The sequence below is a fragment of the Puma concolor genome, chromosome C1 (assembly GCF_028749965.1).
Source record: "Puma concolor isolate L17-30 chromosome C1, mPumCon1.1.hap2, whole genome shotgun sequence".
In the NCBI taxonomy this organism is placed as follows: domain Eukaryota; kingdom Metazoa; phylum Chordata; class Mammalia; order Carnivora; family Felidae; genus Puma; species Puma concolor.
The window spans coordinates 8,168,344-8,191,389 of NC_141674.1; the positions used below are offsets into that span (position 1 = coordinate 8,168,344).

The 23,046-nt window shown below is 47.5% G+C and overlaps 1 protein-coding gene across 1 annotated transcript in view; it reads right to left on the minus strand.

Annotated features, from left to right (window-relative positions):
- MTOR (mechanistic target of rapamycin kinase) overlaps positions 1-23,046 on the minus strand; it is a 135,071-nt gene that overhangs the window by 106,993 nt on the left and 5,032 nt on the right. The window contains exons 5-13 of the mRNA XM_086715675.1: positions 22,066-22,266; positions 20,722-20,856; positions 12,839-13,114; positions 12,648-12,756; positions 9,692-9,878; positions 8,873-9,001; positions 7,915-8,159; positions 6,625-6,840; positions 6,119-6,324 (exon numbers count right to left, since the gene is read on the minus strand). Coding sequence (XP_086571801.1) covers positions 6,119-6,324; positions 6,625-6,840; positions 7,915-8,159; positions 8,873-9,001; positions 9,692-9,878; positions 12,648-12,756; positions 12,839-13,114; positions 20,722-20,856; positions 22,066-22,266 — 1,704 coding nt within the window. The remainder of the gene's footprint in view (positions 1-6,118; positions 6,325-6,624; positions 6,841-7,914; positions 8,160-8,872; positions 9,002-9,691; positions 9,879-12,647; positions 12,757-12,838; positions 13,115-20,721; positions 20,857-22,065; positions 22,267-23,046) is intronic.

The following is a 23,046-nucleotide window of genomic DNA, read 5'->3' on the forward strand; positions in this document are numbered from 1 at the left end:
GACACAGGCCATGCCTGGCTTGTTCATTAATAGGTTTCCAGCACCCAGTAGAACCTGAAACATAGCAGGTGCTCAACACATCTACTGACTGAACATACTGATATTCTCATTAGGAGATATTTCTGTTTCAAGCTTCTTTAGCAGGATTTGGGCTGGTAGGTTCAACAATGATTTCTTTTCCTTCCCTAAACCTTAGAGATTATATATATATATATATAATATATATATATATTATATATGTATATATATTATATATGTATATATAATATATATATATTATATATATATAAATTTTTTTTAATGTTTATTTTTGAGAGAGAGACAGAGTGTGAGCAGGGGAGTGGCAGAGACAGAGGGAGACACAGAATCTAAAGCAGACTCCAGGCTCTGAGCTGTCAGCACAGAGCCCGACGCAGGGCTCGAACTCACAGACTGTGAGATCATGACCTGAGCTGAAGTCAGACACTTAACTGACTGAGCCACCCAGGCGCCCCAGGTATATTTTTTTTATGTTTATTTTAATTTATTTTGAGAGAGAGACAGAGAGCATGAGCGGAAGAGGGACAGAGAGAGACACACAGAATCTGAACCAGGATCCAGGCTTTGAGCTGTCAGTACAGAGCCTGACATGGGGCTCGAACCCACGAACCACAAGATCACGGCCTGAGCTGAAATTGGACGCTTAACCAACTGAGCCACCCAGGTGCCCCATAAAACCTTAGGTATTTTAAAAAGACTTAAAGTGATGGACACTCCTCACACAGGGCAGCAGTTGAAGAAATAAACCATTAGGCTAAACACAGAAGTGCCGGCAGCATATTGATGGATCTTGTTTTTTTAATCCATTCTGCTACCCTATGTCTCATTTGAGACCTAAGGACACCTGCAGATTGAAAGTGAGGGCATGAAGAACCATCTATCGTGCTAACGGAAGTCAAAAGAAAGCCAAAGTAGCCATACTTATATCAGACAAACCATATTTTAAAACAAAGACTGTAACAAGAGATGAACAAGGGCATTATTATCATAATTAAGGGATCTATCCATCAAGAAGATCTAACAATTGTAAATATTTATGTCGCCAACTTGGAAGCACCCAAACATATAAATCAATTAATCACACATGTAAACAAACTCATTAATAATCATACCATTATAGAAGTCTTTAATACCCTACTTACAGCAGTGGACAAGTCAACCAAGCAGAGAATCAACAAGGAAACAATGGCTTTGAATGACACACTGGACCAGATGGACTCATATTCAGACATTTTGTCCTAAAGCAGCAGAATACACATTCTTCTCGAGTACACATGGAACATTCTCCAGAATAGATCACATACTAGGTCACAAATCAGCCCTCAAGAGGTACAAGAAGACTGAGATCACACCATGCATATTTTCAGATCACAACACTATGAAACTTGAAACCAACCACCAGGAAAAATTTGGAAAGCCCTCAAATACATGGAGGTTAAAGAACATCTTACTAGGAAAAAAAAAAGAGGTTAGAGTGGGAGAGAGCCAAAGCATAAGAGACTGTTGAGAACTGAGAGCAAACTGAGGGTTGATGGGGGGTGGGAGGGAGGAGAGGGTGGGTGATGGGTATTGAGGAGGGCACCTTTTGGGATGAGCACTGGGTGTTGTATGGAAACCAATTTGACAATAAATTTCATATATAAATTAAAAAAAAAAAAAAAAAAAAAAGAACATCCTACTAAAGAATGGGTTAACCAGGAAGTTAAAGACGAAATTACAAAATACATGGAAGCAAATGAAAATGAAAACACGACAGTCCAAACCCTTTGGGATGCAGCAAAGGCAGCCCTAAGAGGGAAGGAAATACATTGCCATTCAGACCTATCTCAAAAGCAAGAAAGGTCCCAAATACACAGCCTGACCTTACACCTAAAGGAGCTAGAAAAGGAGCAGCAAATAAAGCCCAAAGCCAGCAGCAGAAGAAAAATAATAAAAGTGAGAGCAGTGATATAGAAACAAAAAACCACAGGAGAACAGATCAACGGAACTAAAACCTGGTTTTTTGAAAGGATAAACAAAACTGATAACCCCCTAGTGAGACTTCTCAAAAAAGAGGACCCAAATAGATAAATAAAATCACGAATGAAAGAGGAGAGATCACGACCGACACCACAGAAATACAAACAATTATAAGAGAATATTACGAAAAATTATATGCCAACAAACTGGACAATCTGGAAGGGATGGACAAATTCCTTAACACTCACACACTACCAAGACACAAACAGGAAGAAATAGAAAATTTGAACAGGCCCATAACCAGCACAGAAATTGAATCAGTTATCAAAAATCTCCCAAGAAACAAGAGTCCTGGGCCAGATGGCTTCTCAGGGGAATTCTACCAGACATTTAAGGCAGAGTTAATACCTACTCTTCTCAAACTGTCCCAAAAAATAGAAATGGAAGGAAAGCTTCCTAACTTATTCTATGAAGCCAGCATTACCTTGATTCCAAAGCCAGAGACCTCATTGAAAAGGAGAATTACAGGCCAATATCCCTGATGAACACGGATGAAAAAATTCTCAACAAGATATTAGTAAATCGAACTCAACAGTACATTGAAAGAACTATTTACCATGATTAAGTGGGATTTATTCCTGGGCTGCAGGACTGCTTTAATACTCATAAATCAATCAATGTGATACACCATGTTAATAAAAGAAAGGATAAGAACCATATGATCTTTTCAATAGATGCAGAAAAGGCATTTGACAAAATACAGCACCCTTTCTTGATAAAAACCCTTAAGAAAGTAGGGGTCGAAGGAACATGAGTCATCATAAAAGCCATATATGAAAGACTCACAGCTAATATCATCCTCAATGGGGAAAAACTGAGAGCTCTCCCGCTAAGGTCAGGAACACGACAGGGATGTCCACTCTCACCACTGTTGTTCAACACCGTGCCAGAAGCCCTGGCCTCAGCAATCAGACAACAAGAAGAAATAAAAGGCATACAAATTGCCAAAGAAGAAGTCAAACATTCACTCTTCACAGATGACATGATACCCTAATGTGGAAAACCCAAAAGAGTCTACCAAAATACTACTGGAACTGATACATGAATTCAGCAAAGTCGCAGCATATAAAAACCAACGTACAGAAATTGGTTGCACTTCTATACAACACAACAAAGCAGCAGAAAAAGAAATCCAGGAATCGATCCCATTTACAATAGCACCAAAAATACCGTTAAGATGCCTAGGAATAACCAAGGAGGTAAAAGGTCTGTATGCTGAAAACTATAGAAAGCTTATGAAAGAAACTGAAGAAGACGCCAAGAAATGAAAACACATTCCATGCTCACGGACTGGAAAAACAAATATTGTTGAGATGCGTATGCTACTGAAAGCAATCTACATATTTAACACAATTCCTATCAAAATAATACCAGCATTTTTCACAGAACTAGAACCAACAATCCTAAAATTTGTATGGAACCAGAAAAGACTCCGAACAGCCAAAGTAACGTTGAAAAAGAAAACCAAAGCTGGAGGCATCACAACCCCGGACTTCAAGGAGCATTACAAAGCTGTAATCATCGAGACAGTATGGTACTGGCACACAAAGAGACACACAGATCAGTGGAACAGAATACAGAACCCAGATATGGACCCACAAACGTATGGCCAACTAATCTTCAACAAAGCAGGAAACAGTATCCAGTGGAAAACAGACGGTCTCTTCAGTAAATGGTGCTGGGAAAACCGGACGACGACATGCAGAAGAATGAACCTGGACCACTTTCTTAAACCAGACACACAAACTCAAAATGGATGAAAGACCTAAATGTGAGATAAGAAACCATAAACATCCTACAGGAGAAAACAGGCAGCAACCTCTTTGACCTTGGCTGCAGCAACTTCTTACTAGACGTGTCTCCAGAGGCAAGGGAAATAAAAGCAAAAATGAACTATTGGGACCTCGTCAAGATAAAAAGCTTCTGCACGGTGAAGGAAACAGTCAACAAAACTAAAAGGCAACGGATGGAATGGGAGAAGATATTTGCAAATGCCGTATCAGATAAAGGGCTACTATCCAAAATCGATAAAGAACTTATCATACTCAACGCCCAAAAAACAATCCAGTGAAGAAATGGGCAGAAGACATGAACAGACACTTGTCCAAAGACATCCAGATGGCCAACAGACAATTGAAAAGATGCTCAACATTACTCATCATCAGGAAAATACAAATCAAAACCACAACGAGATACCACCTCACACTTGTCAGAATGGCTAATATTAACAACTCAGGAAACAACAGATGTTGGCGAGGATCCGGAGAAAGGGGAACCCTTTTGCACTGCTGGTGGGAACACAAACTGGTGCAGCAACTCTGGAAAACAGTATGGAGGTACCTCAAAAAATTAAAAATAGAACTACCCTGCGACCCAGCAACTGCACTACTAGGTATTTATCCAAAGGATACAAAGACGCTGATTCAAAGGGGCACATGCACCCCGATGTTTATAGCAGCACTATCAATAACAGCCAAAGTATGAGAAAAGCCCAAATGTCCATCAAGTGATGAATGGATAAAGAAAATGGGGAGAATGTGTGAGCGCGTGCACACGCACACACACACACGCACTGGAATGCTACTCGACAATCAAAAAGAATGCAATCTTGCCATTTGCGACCACATGGATGGAACTAGAATGTGTTATGCTAAGTGAAATTCGTCAGTCACAGGAAGACAAATATATGATTTCACTTATATGTGGATGAACATAGGGAAGGGAAGGGAAGGGAAGGGAAGGGAAGGGAAGGGAAGGGAAGGGAAGGGAAGGGAAGGGAAGGGAAATTAAGATAAATACAGAGAGGGAGGGAAACCATAAGAGACTCTTAAATGTTGGAGGGGAGGTGGTAGGGGGATGGGCTAAATGGGTGATGGGCACTAAGGAGGGCACTTCTTGGGATGAGCACTGAGTGTCATATGGAGGTGATGAATCACTGGGTTCTACTCCTGAAACCAATACTACATTTTATGTTATCTAACTTGAATTTAAATAAATTAAAAATAAAAATAAAAACAGAAGTGCCAACATAATATAATCCTCTAATTTGTTGACTGATACAACTTACACTCACTTTAGCTAGGACAGACTGTGAATACGTGACATTTGTTTCGGATGAAAGTTACACGTTAATGGATTTTCTGTGTTTAAGTTTTTACGTGTTAGGAAAAGTATCTGTTTCGAAAGAAACCATGGGAGATTCAGGAAGCAGAGGGGGGCGTAGGGACAAGGTGGAGTCAGGGGACAGGAAAGGACTGGGCGAGCCACACTGAGACCCAGAAGAGGTGGGTGGAAATCACTCAAGGCAAGAAGGACTGGACCATGGGCCCCTAACCAGGAGGCCAGAGAGTTTATGCGGCTAGGTGGAGACAAAAACTGAGGAGTCAGGTTTTAGTAGGAATTGCAAATCCTGGGGCACCAGGCTGGCTCAGTCGGTGGAGCATGCGACTCTTGACCTTGGGGTTGTGAGTTCAAGCTCCACACCGGGCCCACTTAAAAAAAAAAAAAAGTCCCAACAGATGGAGCAGCAAGGCCAACCTAAATCTACCTCTGGCTCCAGTCCAGCAGCTTGGCTTGGCATCTGACGTTATTTAAGAACGAAAGCCACGGACCACAGGCCGGGGGCAACGACTATGAGAAGCAGAGTTGGAACCACTGTCATCCTGGGCCTCTGTGCCTGACCTGGTGGGAGCAGGAGAGCAGGGGGACAGAGAGGTGCTAGCAAAACTGACACCATCGGCAGCAGACTGAGCCAAACGTGCCAAGAAGCGGGATCTCCGGTGACTTGCCAGGAAGAAGAAAAGAGCTGCCTGCAGACGAGGTTCGCCGGGGATAAGAGGCCCCTGGAGTCGTGCCGCTGGGGGTAAGAGGCTCATGAGGCGATCAGCCCTGAACTGTAACTGCCAAGCTGGGAAAACAGGGACTCTTGGAGCCAAATGTGGCTTTTACCAGGCATCTTGACCTTTCTCCCCTTCCTTGTCCTCATCTCTCTTTCCCCAAATGGCTCTCACAATGACAGTCCCTTCCAGACTGCCACTAGGTGTGACTGTCACCCCATTACCTGGATGAGCATCTTGCGCAGGAAGGGCATGACGAAGGCCGGGTTCATGCTACTGAGCCGGCCCACCGTGCAGATGGCCAGCTCCCGGATCTCAAACACCTGGTCGTTCAGGGCCACAAACAGGGCCTGCAAGTTCTCTGCCTGGGCCAGGTGTGCATCAAAGCGCTCATCCAGAGATGCCAAGACGCAGTAGCGGATGTCGGGGTCTGCAAGAGCAATCGAGCCTTGGAATGCCTCTTCAATGCCGTCATCCTCTGGTCCTTTCCCAGTTTCCACCCCCACTGCCCCCGGCCTCGTCTAACCTGTCATTCTTTGCTCACAGGAGCAAAGACAACAGGATTAAAGACAGATCGTTTTACGCCACCTGGCTGGAGTAGCCAAGCCTAACGCTTTGGCAGAGAAAGAGCCGGCCATCACCTCCCTGAGGGCACGCCATGAGAGTGGCTAATTCCCGGTGCCCCGAGTGTCCCAACTCCCCCAGACTGCTCCTGTCTCATGAACCTCACCAGGATCTGTGATCCCGACCACGAGCAGTTTGCTGAGCACGTCTGCCACCACTTGCACCGCAGTCTGGCTAACGACGTGCGCGTGGCCGCTGATGAGGTGGACGGAGGGCGTGAGCAGGCGGGAGCAGGTGCGGGCGGCTTCCATGCGGATCTCCTTGTGCTCGCTGTTTAGGAAATGATCCGCACAGTGGCGGACAAACTGGGTCAGAGAGTGGCCTGGATACAAAGGCAGAGAGAAGACAAAATAAACACCGCTGCTCTGGACGGCAGGCCTACAACTTGCTGGCTGCGTTTTTCATTTCATGGCGATGAATTCAGTTTTCAACAAGATATTGACCCAGAACTCTTCTCTTAAAAAGGTAACAAGTGGGTTTCGAATCAGCAGAGGCAGAAGGAAAGCAGAGGAGCTGGGAGACAGAAAAAGGGCATTCCCCCCATCCACCCCCCCATCCTAATCTTTTCTTTATTCCCTTCAAAGGATGAATTATTTCGTTTTATTCTGACCCAAACCTTTCTTTATGTTCCCAGAGAGTAAAACAATTCTTGATCAAATTTACCTTGTCTATTTTAGTTCCCAGATTTGAATAGCAAAAGAGAGTCTGATGTTGGCTGGGTGTAAATATAGCTACTTTCTATTCATTAGAAATATATTATGCTGGGTGTTAATCAAGGCAAGTGAAGAAGCTACAGGAGGGAAACCACAGATGGCTGTAAGCATTCAGACCGCACACTTAGGCTTTTTGTACTTGCTTGTTTCCCTGCAGTCTTGAGCAACCACCTACATGATCTTAAATTTCAAAAGTATCCCTTTTTCTCTCCTGAAACAGATCTCCCTAGGGGCATTAATGTGGGTTTATCTGCAGCTTAGAACTCTAAACCGAACTACACAGGACGCCACAGCTGAAAATCATACTGCCGTAGGAACGGAAACACCTTAAAGCCTCTGGCTTAGACATTTTAAAGCATTAAACGCCATCTCCGCTTCATGGATGTGGGGGGATGGGGTGGGGCTCCATCTCTGACTTTCTCGTCTCTCTGAAGCATTCATTCCTTGGATCAATGCAGAATTTCCCTGAACGCCATCTGCCCCCAAACTCAGGGTGGGACAGAGAAACAAAGAGTACGAATTAACAAAGCATGCAAAGAGCCCAGAAGGCTGAGCCGCTACCCGATCAGCTACCTGGTCTCCAGATCCCCAGCCAAGACCCGGCAATGCTAGGTGCCCTTGTTCTTTCCTCGGGGTTCCCAGCAACACTCCGTGTCTTGGTAAGAGCTGGAGCAATTTCTTACCTTCAAACTCAAAGCTGCCGAGAGTTCGCAGGGCAAGAGTAATGCTGCCCACGTCGCTGGCCTCAGGGAGGGCTGTGAGGCCAGGGGAAGCCAGCTGATGGGCCAGGCCCTTGGGCATGCCCGGGTGCCGGAGGGGTTTGTGCATAAGGACCAGGGACAGCATCTTCAGTAGCCCGTCCTGGATGTCCTTCTTCAGCTGTGGAATCTGACGGCTCAGGTCGTACAGCACAGCAGTGAGGGCAGGGCTGAGGGGAAGGAAACCAGGCGTGTATGGTGCTGGACAAGACATCTGTCTGTTCTTGACAAGAAACAGCCCTTCTCGTCCAGCAAGGGGTTAGGCCCATCACCGCTTGGTCTTTAAAGTAGAAAGGATACTACAAACTAGGATAAATGACCGGAACTCTGTTGGCCTGGTCAGAGGTTTCAGATCAATCTACGAATTTCTGGTCTTTGCCAGAGAGGAACTTGCTTAATATAATTTAGCCCCTGCAGAAGACCAAGTCTCGATTAAAAATCAGGGAAGCAAACGGAGAGCATCGTCCTTATTTTACAGAGAAAGAGAACTAATGCAAGGAAAGCCAGGCCATTTCCCAACGATAACATAAATAGCTGCAAACATCGGTCGGGCACTTCTTATACACAAAGTGGTGTGCCGAGAGTGGCTATTTCATGAACTCCTTCACTTAACCTCCATGACAACCCTAGACAACAGGAGCTGCTATCGTGCCCCCTTTTCAGGTGAGAAAATGGAGGCTCGGAGAAGTTAAGTAACCGGGTCGGGATCACACAGCTAACTAGAGATGAAACCAGGATTCAAAACTAGCCCGTGTTTAGCGCGAGCTGTCCCGCCTACCCAATCTCACACGCAAACACCCACACCTCGCTTTCAGCACCACCCCGAAACCGCGGTTCGAGTCTCATACTCCCCGAGACGGGAGCTCAGGTTTCCGACACCCACCTCAGTCCCACTGCCAGCATGGGCTCCAGCAGCTCCTTGATATCCTGCTGGATGCCTGGCCCCATTGCCCGGGCCAGCATGCTGATGCAAGTGAACACTGTGGCATCCACCTGCATTGCCTTCTGTCTCCTGCAGAGGACCGAAAGAGTGAGTGAGTGGCCACTTGAGACACAATGACATTCTGTGATGCCCCACCTCAAAATCGCCTTGGGGCGAGGAGGGCAGGTTACCCAGGCAGGGCCACAACTCGTTGGTGTGCCGGTCATCTCCTGCCCAATTCTAGGGGGCCCACCACACCCTAGTCACCACACATTTGAATCTACAACAGCCCAGCAGATGGCAGTCACGTGTCTTGAGGAAGGGGCCCCTTTCCTGAATTGGCACAAAAGGCACCATGTGGCTTAGCCCGGTGCTGGCCAAGGTACCTATTCAGGAAGCGAACTGAACAATGTGTACATCAGGGACCAGGGTGCAGAGCACAGCCACCGGACGGAAAGAAATTCTCCCCGCAACGAGAAGGCTGGGCTCTAGAATGGGGAGGCTTATCCCTTCACCAGGCCAATCTACTTATACGTACATATATACATATGCACACACACACACACACACACACACACACACACACACACACACACGTATATCACTTAGTTTGAAAAAGGTTGGAACTCAACTGAGGAAGGGTTGTTCTTTGTATGACTTGCTACACCCTGGTGGTTAATGATGCAGAGAATGGGCTTGAGCTCCATGGAAACTGGGATAGAGCATCCTTCCTCCCCAACCAAATGGGGCGGAGGGTGAAATCCTAATAGAGACACTTACTTATGGGCAAAGTCCTTTGGGGGTAGGGCTGCTCGGATGATGTCCAGCACACGAGGCAAATAGACCTTGAACTCAGATCTCACAGCCACAGAAAGGAGCCCCAGGGCTTGGAAGGCTGCTGTCCGTTCCTTCTCCTTCTTGACACAGCTCAAGACGTGGTTCATGGTATCTTGGAGGTACTGGGTATCTGATCACAAAAAAGACAAGGCATATGGCTCAAGGTCAGGGTTGGTGTATGTACCAAAGGTCAGAGTTCCTATAAAACACTTACATTTAGGAATAAATTAAGACAGCCGCCTGGAAAGATGTAAAGAAGAATTAAGAGGATGTATTAACCAGTCTTGATAATCGCTTGCTAATCACTCCTCAGATACATCTTTTGGAAATATTAGAAATGTAAGATTTTTTTTTCCCCTTTAATTAAAAAAAAAAAAAAAAAAAACCACCAAAAACTTAAAAGAGCCTCTGAAACAATAACATGGCACGATCGTCCCCATTAGTGCTATATTTTGAGGGAACGACTACATGCTCTTACGAAGTGTATGTTAAATCTTGCTTAAAAACAAAGAGAATCATCTAAACGATTTTATATTATGTTGAAATTTAAAGTACTGTTGGATACTGTTTGCAATAAACAGGCCATTCTATTCAGCTTAGGCCTGGAAATCACTTTGCTATTACCCAGAGATTTCTGTTATAGTTATATTTAATAGAACAAGATTTAGTCTGTAATTTGGGAAGCCACAAGTGTATTTTCATTAAGTTTACATCAGCCAATGTGCACGGGTAGGCGATTCTTGGGCAATTTAAGCCAAAGTGTTATTACTCCTCTGAAGGTTGGAATTTCCTGATTTTTGCCTCTCTCTATTTCTTCCCTTCCATCTTGCTGGCCTCAAGTCCGTGCACCCGCAGAATATACACGGCAGCAGAGAAGGCAAGACCGCGCATCCATCAGAAAGTGAGGGGTGCTGAGGGCCACAGCTCATTTAGGAGGCAGTGAGCTGAAGTCCCAGACAGCACATATGCCTCCCTGCATTTATTGTGACGAGAAAGATCGTCTCTCGTGGCTCTCGTGGTCAAATGACACCGAAGCATGCTGGGGCTTGAAAATCACATCACGTCATCCAGGAAGACGGGACTTCTGGACGGGAACAGCATCTCAGCAGGAAGGGAGCTTAAATCAAGAGGGTGATTTCCTTTGCCAGATTTAGCACCCTAAGAGATTAAGGGATCTGATATTGTGAGAGAGCCCAGCCCAATCTTAGGGCATTTTTGACAGGTCCAGAGCTTCCGTCATCAGGAAGTTTAAGCGGCGACGTCCAAACTGTAGGCTCTAAAAATGTGGCACTTTCCCAATGAGGCTCCATGGATGGAGGCTGCCCAGGCTGAACATCAACGACACGCTTTAGTATATTATTTAATAAAACAACAAAAACCCACATCAAAAGAATAAACCTAGGGGCCCTCTGAGCCTCTGTATCCTGCTGCTAGGCGGTCCTTTGAACTTACTGGGGTAACTGCTTCCACAACATGACAGACTTTGATCAAATTTGGCCTAGTTATTACTTTCTTTTGAACCAGAGACTTTCACACCACAATTATTTAAAGCTCTACTGAACAGGGGCATGTCTGGTCATTAAAGAAGAGAGTAGCTGCTGGGTACCAGGTGGGAAAAACGGAAAACTGAAAAAAATATGGGCAAGTTTCATGATATCATTTCTCTCTGGTTCATTGATTTTATGTGGCTAATTGTCTTGTCCTTCCTCAACACCTTCTATTCTCACACGCAGCATATTTAACACCTCACCAACTATACTTTTTTCCTATTTCATCTGGACTGGGGAGTGTGAAATGAGTCTGTGTGCTAGAGGATGGTGTCTGTGGAGGGTCAGGCTGACCTTCCACTTCCACTCCTGGCTCTCATTTGGTCCTGAACGCTTATTAAGCACAGGCGACGGGCACCACAGTGAAGTGCAAAGAGACGTCCGAGACGGCGGCTCTGCACTCAGCAAGCAGGGAGGTAAGATGAGGATATTAAGTATGAACAGGCAACCAGAGTATTATTCTAATTTTTCCCTTTACCTTACTTCTAAGACGGATCTGAGGAGGCAGAGGAGGCAGTAATAACAGAATAATGGTTTCCACTTATGGGGGCCTACTCTGTGCCAGGCATTTAGAGCAGGTGTTTAGGCATTAACACGATTCACCTTGTGAGGCAAGAATTGTTGTTATTCCGCCTCTACGGGTCAGGAAGTGGAGGCCTGGGAAGGTCAGATAACCTGTCTGAAACCTCACGGTGAAGGACAGAAGCAGGATTCATCCCAGGTCTGACGCCAAAGTCTTTCCACGGCAGGAGGCTATCGAGGAAGGGGGAAGAGCACTTCCGGCCGGAGTAGCCCAGGAAGGCCCAAGGGAGAAGCCAGCATCTGGGCGGGGGCAGCTCTGGGAGCCGGGGATTCTTGCTGCCCAGTGAAAACAGGGCAGGAATACAGGAGCCCTCAGGCCATCATCCCCGAAACCTGCCTCTGAAACCTCCAGTCCTTCCTCCCCGTGAGCGGTGAGGCAGTGGGTGACCACGCCAGGGGCAGAAGCAGGGCGGTCACCACATCCTCCCCGCCCCACAGAGGGGCTGCTGCAGAGTAGCTCAACCCAAACTGCCCTTCCTTCGGTCCCTCTGACGTCCGTCATGAACTTGTTGGCTTTCACACGCACGAAGTCGCTTGGCTCCAGGACTGCCTCTCTGCCTACACACTCTGGTCCTTCCCGTGTCGGCTGCCTCAGACACTTGTGGAAACCCTACGCCGGGCCCCACTGAAATCAGACGTGAGGCAGAGAAACCAGAGACTAGCCCCTTAGTTGTTGCTTCCAATGACAGGCAGATGTAACTTTCTGGAATCACTTCCGTGTGATTTCCCTTAAACAGGTAATGATATGACGTGTCCACGGACATCCTCACCTGTGAAGGCAGAAGGTCGAAATGCAGCCAAGCGGGGCAACAAATTAAGGATTGTCATTTGGATCAGCGAGTTCTTGCTATTCCTGCATTTCAGCACCCACTGGCACACCTGAGACAGGAGAACACAGGGTTGGCCACGGAAAGGGAGCACGGGGCTTGGGAGAGGAGGGGGCAGGCCTCTCGCCACCTACCTGATCGAATTTCTCCTCCATCAGGTCTCTGCAACACCGGCTCTCCACCAGCGTGGACTTCGCTGGGCTGGGGGAAGCCCCGAAACCCATGAGGCCTTGGTGAGAGCTGTACCCCAGCAGTCCCACCAAGGCGTTGGACTGCGGGGGCTGGCCAGCCTGGAAGCTGGTGAAGGGGGTGATGTGGCGAGGTTTCGTCCCGAAGCCCATGAGGTCTTTGCAGTACTTGTCATGGACCAGCTGCTGCTGCGTGATTTCTTCCATTTCTTCTCTCAGGCGCTGCACGTGGGGAGGGAGATGACCTTTACTCACAAGTGCCACCTGCCAAGCCCCTGTGGGGTCTACACAGCAACTCCTCTGCCCAACCCTGCAGGGGAACTATTTGCCAAGTGGAGGGAGCCCACTCTTCATCTTTAGGAGTTGGATTCCCCCAGAACCTTGCAGGGGGCCTGGTTTTGTTCTAACTTAGGCAGAAGAGCACCACCTACTGAACAACGAAGAAGCGGCAGGGGGCTGGCCGCCAAGGACCCCTCCCCTGGTTTGGGAAAGCTGAGTTGCAGACCTGAGGTCACAGCGATGAGGTCACCCTCTGGCGAGGGTGACAGGGTGACAGGGTGCTGGGAGGCCCCACGCCAGGGTCCCATTGAGGACATGCTACTCTCCTTGTCGCCGGAAACCCAGGTAGAAACAACTAAGGCAAGTTACTTTCTCAGAATCTGAAGAATTCCATGGGCAGCACGGACTAAATGGACTGGCTGAGAATTCACACCTATTTCCTAGCCAAACGGCTGCTTAAAAACAGTCCAAACTGAGAAGCACAGGAAACAATTTCTCAACTTGCACACTATTCTCGACACAGGTATTTTCGCTTCTCAGACATCTTCTCCACTCTCCTTGTCAAGGTCACCAAGGACTCTCAGTCTGCTAAATCGGATGCTCAATTCTCAGCCTTCACCCTATTTGCCTCGGATACAGCATTTGATCCAACTTAATAGTCCCTCCTCTTCGAAAACTTTCTTCCCTTGGCTTCTTGGATCCCGAGCTTTCCTGGGTCTCCTCTCCTCCTCACGCCGCGGGTCTCCCCTGCTTGCTCCTCACCTCCTGACCTCAGGTCCCCAGCACCCCCCTTCTCTGACGCTGGTATGCTGCTGGGGAACCTGAAATCACAGCTATGTGCTGACGGCTCCCCAAATCTGGGTCTCCGCCCAGATCCCCCCAGAACAACTCAGTTCTCTGCTCAGAAGCCCAACAGGTGTCTGAAACACGTTCAAAAGCAAACTCCTGACCTTCTACCCCAAAACGCACTGCTCCTTCCACCTAAGTTCTCCTGACTCAGCAAATGCCACCCTAACCTTCCGGTCACTCAGTACAAAAACCTGGACTCCTCTCTCCCTCACTGACCCCCAAATTTCAAATTCAAGAATCCAGCCCCTCCTTGTGCCTGCACGGTTCCCGCTAGGGTGCAAGCCGCCAAAGTCCTCTGCTAAGGCTGCCGCAGTTCCCTCCCAAATAGACCTCCTGGCATCACCCCTTGCCTCGCGGATAATCCCGCTCAACATGTAGCCACAGCGATCCTTCTGAAACGTGCGTTTCAGCTAGCAGCTAACAGCTTCCCATTTCCCACACACGGTCCGTAGGGTGGCTCCCGAGACCCTACACGATGTGCCCCTTACCTCATCCCAGGTATTCCTCTGACCCCATCTCCCGCCACCTCCCTCCTGTCACACAGCTCGGTCGCAGTGGTGATCTCGCTCCCGGCCAAAGGCAGCGTGCTGCCGCCATGAGGCCTTCACGCCTGCAGAGCCAGCTGTCTAGAATGCTCCCCCCAGATATGTATTTGTATGGCTTGCTGTCTTACGTCCTTCACAATTGTGCTCAAACATCACAGGAGCGTGAACTGCACTGGTCCACTTATATGCGGATTTTTTTCCCCATAAAGACAGTGCAGGGTTATAAATGTATTTTCTCTTTTTCCTATGATTTCCTTAACGCCATTTTCTTTCCTCTAGATTACTTTATTGTAAGAATACCGTATATTATGTGTATAACATACAAAATATGTGTTAATTGACTGTTTATGTTATCGGTAAGGCTTCATTGGTAGCTAAGTTTTGGGGGAGCCAAAAGTTATATGTGGATTTTCAACTGTGTGTGCGTTGGGGGGGGGGGGGGGCTTGATGCCTTAACCCCCACATGTTCAAAGGTCAATCGTATATATTTTCACTTATTTGTGTCTTGTCTCTCCCCGCTAGAATATAATGTTTTGTCCACTGCTGCATTATTCTAGCTCTGAGGACTTGGTGTAGCTGGCTCACAGTGGGTGCTCAGCTCAAACTTGTTCAATGAATGAACAATGACAAAATTATGATACCTTACATTTGGATAATTCTTTAGGATTTATAAAGTACCACCACAAGTACTATTTTTAAAATTTTTTAAAAATATTTATTTTTGAGAGAGAGAGTGCAAGCAGGGGAGGGCAGAGAGAGAGGGAGACACAGAACCCAAAGCAGGTGCCGGGCTCCGAGCTGTCAGCACAGAGCCCGACTCTGTGGGGCTCGAACTCACGAACCACGAGACCATGACCTGAGTGAGCCGAAGTCGGACGCTCAACCGACTGGGCCACCCAGGCGTCGCACAAGTACTATTCATTTATTCTATTTAGGTGACACTGTTCTGTTTTCCTAGGAGAAAACAAAGATCCTCGGGCTGTACGTGCTCATCCATGGGAAGCCCCATGTTATAGTTAGACGGGAAATCTCTGAGGGCTACCATTTATGGAATGCCTACTCTATCAGATGATGTGTTAGGCACTTCGTGTAGATGGCCCACCCTTGATCAACGTAGAGGTTAGGGGCACAGACACCCTGTGAGGTCAAAAATCCATGTGTGACTTTTGATTCCCCCCAAACTTAACTGCTAATAGCCTTCTGTTAACTGGAAATCTTACAAATAAGAACAGTTAATCAGGACATACTTTGTGTATGGATTACACGCTGTATTCTTACCATGAAGAAAGCTAGAGAAAAGAAAATGTTATTAAGAGAATCACGAGGAAGAGAAAAATCTATTTACAGCCCCGTCCTGTATTTCTCTATACTGTAAGTTTATGTTGTCTGTTTATGAGATGAATCATCTGTCAGCACCCACGTGAACATTATCTGCTATGAAGCAGAACAATGTGGATGTTACATGCATTACTAACACCAGATAGCAAAAATGAAAAGATGTGAGAAAGAAATTCGTGTTTACTTATAGGTATAATGATTCAGGCACTAATAATGAAGCAGCAGCAAGAAGACTGCATCACGGTAGCTTAGTGTAATCAATACGATTGCTTCAAGGTAGCCTCGCCTATGCTCTGACGAATGAGTCGTTACCAAGTTTTTATGGCGCACAGTATTACAGTCATATTCACATTACAGTGCTGGAAACGCTGATACATTTTTTTAAAAACCACGTACCTGTGATAGGTTGATACACACTTTCTCCAATTACCAGAGAGAGACACGAACTCTACTGTATGGTGACGTAATTCTTTGAAAGTAAAGTTATAAAACAGTAAGAAAACCAACATGCTATTAACTTCACAGTAAATCTCACTCACCTAACGCCCACACGGGAATAGGCGGTCCACTGCCACACGAGTCTTGCACACGATGTCTGACACGATGAATGGTCAGGCGATCAGGATACAAAAACATCTCGTACCGTTCTTGCCATACGGTCAATAGATTGTCACACGAAGACCCACAGAGTTCATCAACTCTATGGCACGATGATGATTTACCATTCACTAAATGGAAGTGGCTCATCGTAAGGGTCCTTATCCTGGTTAGTCTCCTGGTGAGTAGGCTAAAGCAGAGGAGGGGTCGGCTTGAGGCCTCAGGGGTGGCAGAGGGGGAAGGGGAGGCTGGAGACACGGTGCAGCGCTCTGTGTAACTTTACAGAAATACGTTGTAGTTTGTCTGACTTCTTTGCTTTTCCATTTCTCTAACAATGTTTGTTTTTTTTTTAATGTTTATTTTGAGAAGGGCAGGGGAGGGGAAGAGAGAGGAGAGAGAGAATCCCAAGCTCTATGCTGACAGCACAGAGCCTGACGTGAGGCTCGATCTCACGAACTGTGATGACCTGAGCTGAAATCAAGAGTCGGATGCTCAACCGACTGAGCCACCCAGGCGCCTTCTCTAACAGTGTTTTTATACGGTACCAATCTTTCTTCCACTGTCTCCTTCAGTTTCAGTACCTGTATCAGAAAAAGATCCAGGTCATAAAAGAAGTCACAAGCAGTCTTGAGTAACTCGAACCCTTCTGCCGGACTGCAGTGTCAATCGGTTTCCTGGCACCGTTTTCCCAAGGTCTTCGTCGTCCGGAACTGGTTCAGAAATGCTCGTCTCCCTCAAGCCGTCTTCTGTTAATTCCTCTGGTGTGGTGTCTGTTAGCTCTTGAATTTCTCCAAGATCCATATCACCTTTCAGCGCCCATCTTTTGGGCCACCTCCACGTTCTTTCACTCTCTTTCATGGTTTCCTTGATCGGCTTTGTCCTAAGTCCTGTGAAGTCATGCACGACATCTGGCCACAGTTCTCTCCGGCAGGAATTTACTGGTCCAGGCTTGATGGCATTTGTGGCTTCTACAACCAAAATGGATTTTCAGCGATGGAATCCTTCTAGACTTTCTATCAGGGTTCTCTTCAAAGTGTTGACAATCCTTTTCATAAAGTACCATGTGTAACGAGGCTTAGAGGTCATGACCCTGGCCCAGAAGCTGAAATAGAGATGTTGTGTTTGGGGGCAGTCAACCCCTTCGATGCCTCTAGTATTGAACTCATGGGGTTCTGGGTGGCCAGGGGCATTGGCTCATATGGCAAGAACTGTACAAGGCGACGCTTTACCGGCAAGGTCCTTCTTGACTTCAGAGACAAAGCATCAAGGGAACCAATCCAGAAAAAGGGCTCTTGTGTCCAGACCTTCTTGTTTTACAAACAGAAGACTGGCAGCTGGTGTTTACCTCTTCCCTTCAAAGCTCGAGGGCTAGCGGCTTTATAGATAAGGGCCGTCCTGATTGTAAACTGGACCGTATTGCACAATGGCAGGATTATCCTGCCCCTTCCTGCCTCAAATCCTGGTGCTCGCTTCTCTTCCTAATAAATGTCCTCTGTGGCATTTTTTTTCCAGAGCAGGGCACTTTCGTCTGCATTAAAAACACGTTCAGGCAGATACCCTTTCTCCTCAGTGATTTTCTTTTACAGCCTCTGGGAACTCATCTACTGCCTCTCGGTCAGCAGAAGCTACTTCTCCTGTTATCTTCACTTATTTTTTTTTTTTTAAGTCAAACCTGTTTCCAAACTCATCAAACCATCTTTTGCTGGCATCCGATTCTCCGGTGCTAGGTCCTTCACCTTCCGTTTGCTCTACGTTGCCATATAATGACTTTGCTTTTTCTCAAATCACATTAGAGTCTTTAAGTATGCCTTCCTTAAGGCAATCCTGAACCCACATAAAAGCTACATTTACCATATGCGATCAAAAGATACTTCACAAGGGGCACCTGGGTGGCTCAGTCGGTTAAGCGTCTGACTTCGGCTCAGGTCATGATCTCGCGGTCTGTGGGTTCGAGCCCCGCGTCGGGCTCTGTGCTGACAGCTCGGAGTCTGGAGCCTGCTTTGGACTCTGTGTCTCCCTCTCTCTCTGCCCCTCCCTCACTTGCGCTCTGTCTCTCTCCATCAAAAATAAATAAATGTAAAAGCTATTTCTCAAAAAGTGCAAGAGATTTGCGCCTGTAGGCACAGCTGTGGCAACAGCTTCACGCTTCAGCGTCCTTTTCTTTTTTTGCAACGGTGGATTAAATGCTGGATTCATTTATCCTGAAACGGTGGGCAGTCACAGCTGCGGACCTCAAGCTGTGGTACGTCTCAAGCAAGGCAACGTTTTCTTACAATATCATGACTTTGCTTCTTGGGAGAACTTTGCCAGTGGCACTTCACATGGGTTCCACAGAATTATTCAAGGTTTTTTTACAGTATCGCACTGAACACGACGAAAAACACACGAGGACGGAGACAGATCGACAGATCGCTTTTGCGACACGCGGCTTACTGGAGGGGTGAACTGGGCACACGGAGATGATCAGCCTCGCACAGTGTTTTAACCAGACATTCCCAACACTTGAGCTCATTGCAGCAGCAACAGAGGTGGCTACGAAATTACTACAGTCGGTACGGTTGTACTACAGTTAATTTTATGCGGTTAGGATTTAATATTGTACCTTCGTGTTTGTTCACATTTCTCTCGACTGCAAACGGCACCAGGTGTAGTCTGTGAATGCTCGTGTGCATAAGTTTAGGTAACGTGTAACTCTAACAAGAGATTTGTGTATATTTTACGATGGTCAATAATAAGACTACGATCTACATCTATGTTACGCCTTCGTGACATACTTAGCTTCTTAATTTCTAGGCTATGAGGTTCCCATCTGTGAGTTTTTTCGAACGGTCACAAACCTCCCAAAAAGTTTTCCAGTATGTGTACCGAAAACAACCCACCTAGAAGTGGACCCATGCAGTTCAAACCTGTGTTGTTCAAGGGTCAAGTGTACTTGGAAACCTCCCAGGAGCCCAGTGAGGTGGAGATCCCCGTTAACAGCAAGGAAAAATGAGGCTAAAGGAAGTAAAATAATGTACCCAAGTCACACAGTGTACACATGAATGGGGACTCCTGAGCTCTCCGTACAGTGTAGCCCAGGCCGCCCGCATCTACAGCACAGCCATCACCAAATGATCATCCGGTCTATTAAAGCAAGAAGCCCTGGGGCAAAATTCCACACCAACTCGCTCCCCGTAGGAAGACCCGTGGATGGGGCTCTACTCCCAAACGTATCCCGAATCCAGTGTCAGTGGATTGACACTGAATCCACCTCTCAGTGTGTGCACTGCCAACCCCAGGGAAGCCACCACCATCACTTGCCCAGACTACTCCAGTAGCCTCCCACGGTAGCCAGGAGAACAGAATCAACTACAAGGAGTGCAGCTGACAACGGCCCCGGCCACGACTCTAAAAATATCACGTTTGTGCCAAGGCCACATTTGCCACGGGCTGCCTCTAGCCAACGCAGGATGCAGGAGGAATGCTGAGGCAGGGCTCCCGGGGGGGGGGGGGGGGGGGGCCATGGTGGCCGGAAGCCCCCCGTGGTGGCTTTGCGCGGTAGCCTAGCACGCTCCTGTCACTTTCCTTTGCTGTCTCATGGCTGCTGATGGCTAGCCGGCCTCTCCCTGCTCCCTCCACGTCCCCCGCCCCCACCATAAGTTGTTTCCCTGACAAAAGTCCTTGCACTTTTAAACACAACCCCCTAACGAGTCTCCTGCTTTCATTCCCGCCACTGTACGAGCTTTCCCCCGCACCAGTAGCCAATGATTATTAAAAATGGAGGCCCTCACCCCGCTCCCCTGGGCACGCATCTCCAACGCTTATGAGAATAAGAGCCAGTGTTGACCGCGACCCTGAGGCCTAAGAATTTGACCCTTTCCCCAACCTCCCTTCCTCTCCGTGCCCCAACCACATTTCCCTTTTTTCTGTTCCCTGAATTTGCCAAACTCTCTCCCACCTCAAAGCCTCTTCCTGGAACACCACCATGCAGCACAAAGCTCGCTCCTCCACATCATGAGGGTCTCAGTTGAAACAGCACCACCCCAGAGAGGAAGTCCCCTCCCACTGCTACCCTCCAACCCGTTATTTCACAGGACTTGGCGCCTTCTGAAGTGACCTCATCGACTTGCTTATTTCCTGGTTCCCTTATAAAACGTCCTCTGTAAGGACAAGGATCTCGCCTTGTCTTGTTCACAGAACGGCATGTGGGAAGCCAGACTCCCTTCTGACATGCTTCCTCACCTCTCCCTCCATGCTGCTGATTCGGACCAACTCGTTGAGGATCAGCAAGGCTCCATGGATGCGATCATCCCGATTCATGCCCTTCTCCTTGGCCAACGTCTCATCAAACCCCTTCTCTGCTTCTTCAAACGTGTGCTATTAGAGACACGGGACGTGTTAATTACCCCATGTCCAAAGGGAGAAAGACCACCAGCCCGCCCCTTCTGCATGGGGGACCCTGAGGTGTTACCATGCCTGCTCAGTGGCTTGTGCCAGCAACATCAACGATAGGGATTCACCAAGCTCTCTCGTTTCATTTAGCTTCAACGTGCACCGTACCATGAGGCAGAGGCCACGACCATCCCCATTTAACAGATAAAAACCAGAGGCTCAAGGAAATTAAGTGACTTGTCCAACGTCACATAGCAAAGCCAACCCTAGAACCCAGGTCTCCAATGCCACGTTTAGGAATCTCTTTGTAGTATCAGCTCTTAGTTAAGTGTTCTCAGCAGCAGCAACTGGCACAGGGCTCGTGACATTAGACGAGAGAGACCTGGCACTTCTTAAATTAGTATCATCGTGTGTCGCTGCTTCTCAGACACCCATTTTTCTATATTTTCACAGCTCTGAGAGGAGAGCTCTTATAACTGGTGATGAGACGGCAGTAAGTCATAGTTTTACTGTATCACGTTTTCATTCATCCTCAGTGGCACGTAAAATAATGGTGTGGCCACCAACAGATCTTTGCATTAATGAAATCCAATGAGATAAGTACTGACTCATACTGAGCTTAAGAAACCACTTGCAACCAACACAAAAGTGACATCTGCTCTGTGGCGAGGGCCCTGTTGCGGCCCTTAGGCCAGGTGGTGCTGTATATAAACGTGCTGTGGGGCGCCTGGGTGGCTCAGTCGGTAAAGCCTCTGACTTCGGCTCAGGTCATGATCTCCCAGCTCGCGGGTTTGAGCCCCGCGTCGGGCTCTACACTGACAGCTCGGAGCCTAGGGCCTGCTTCCGATTCTGTGTCTCCCTCTCTCTCTGCCTCTCCCCTGCTCGTGCTCTCAAAAATAAATAAACATTTTTTTTTTTTTAATTTTTTTTTTTCAACGTTTATTTATTTTTGGGATAGAGAGAGACAGAGCATGAACGGGGGAGGGGCAGAGAGAGAGGGAGACACAGAATCGGAAACAGGCTCCAGGCTCTGAGCCATCAGCCCAGAGCCCGACGCGGGGCTCGAACTCACGGACCGCGAGATCGTGACCTGGCTGAAGTCGGACGCCTAACCGACTGCGCCACCCAGGCGCCCCAATAAGCATTTTTTTAAAATGTGCTTTGCAGGCGAATGCAACGGAACCATCTCCTCACCCTGTACCACTGAGGCTTCTGCATCTCCTTCGGCTCACGCTGGGTGGTGAGAATCAAACAGGCACGAAGGGCGGCCACAGCTCCCTCCCGGATGGCCTGTTTGGGGTCCCACACGGCCACAAAAATGTTGTCAAAGAAGGGCTGCACTTGCTGGAAGAAGAAGGTGGGGACGCTGATAGCCAGCTCGCGGAGAACCAGAACCTGGGGGAGAAAAGCACACAGAGGACCCTCGTCTGTATCAGAGAGTTTCGTCCCATCAGGATGCAGCTTCTTGCCACCCTGGAGCCTGTGTGTATATACATCAGGAAAGGAGCAGACTCGTCCTCTCTTCTAGCTGGGAAGCTCTGGGGACATAGGAATAAAAGAAAAATTGATCGAAAATCTCAGTGTTCATTATCCTAGGGTGTTTACAAACACAGGATTCTCATAATGTTAGAACATGAGCTCTGGAAGGGAGACATGTTTACGCTTTGCATTCTGTCCCAACGACCACCTAAAACCATCCCTGGAGCACAGCGGTATTTGACAAACATTTATTTATTTTTTAAACGTTTATTTACTTTGAGAAAGAGAGAAAAGCACAAGCGGGGTGGGAAAGAGAGAGAATCCCAAGCAGGCTCCGCACTGCCAGCGCGGAGCCCAACGCGGGGCTCGAGCTCAGGAACTGTGAGGTCACGACCCGAGCTGAAATCCAGAGTGGGACGCTTAACCAAATGAGCCGCCCGGGCGCCCCTTGATAAACGTTTATTAAATGAGTTAATAATCCCGTTCAATATTTAATTTTGCTATATGTCCATCTGACAGTGGAAGAAACTGAAGGTCAGAGGTTGGCCCGAGTTTCAGAGTTAGGAAGGACAAAGCCGCCTTGAAGCAGTGTCCACATGGCTGTCCCTCCCCCAGTACCAGGGTCCCTCCTCGTGGTACTGGGCTCCTGAAGACAGAGCCGACAGGAAAGGATCCAAATGATGCCCCACCACGTTC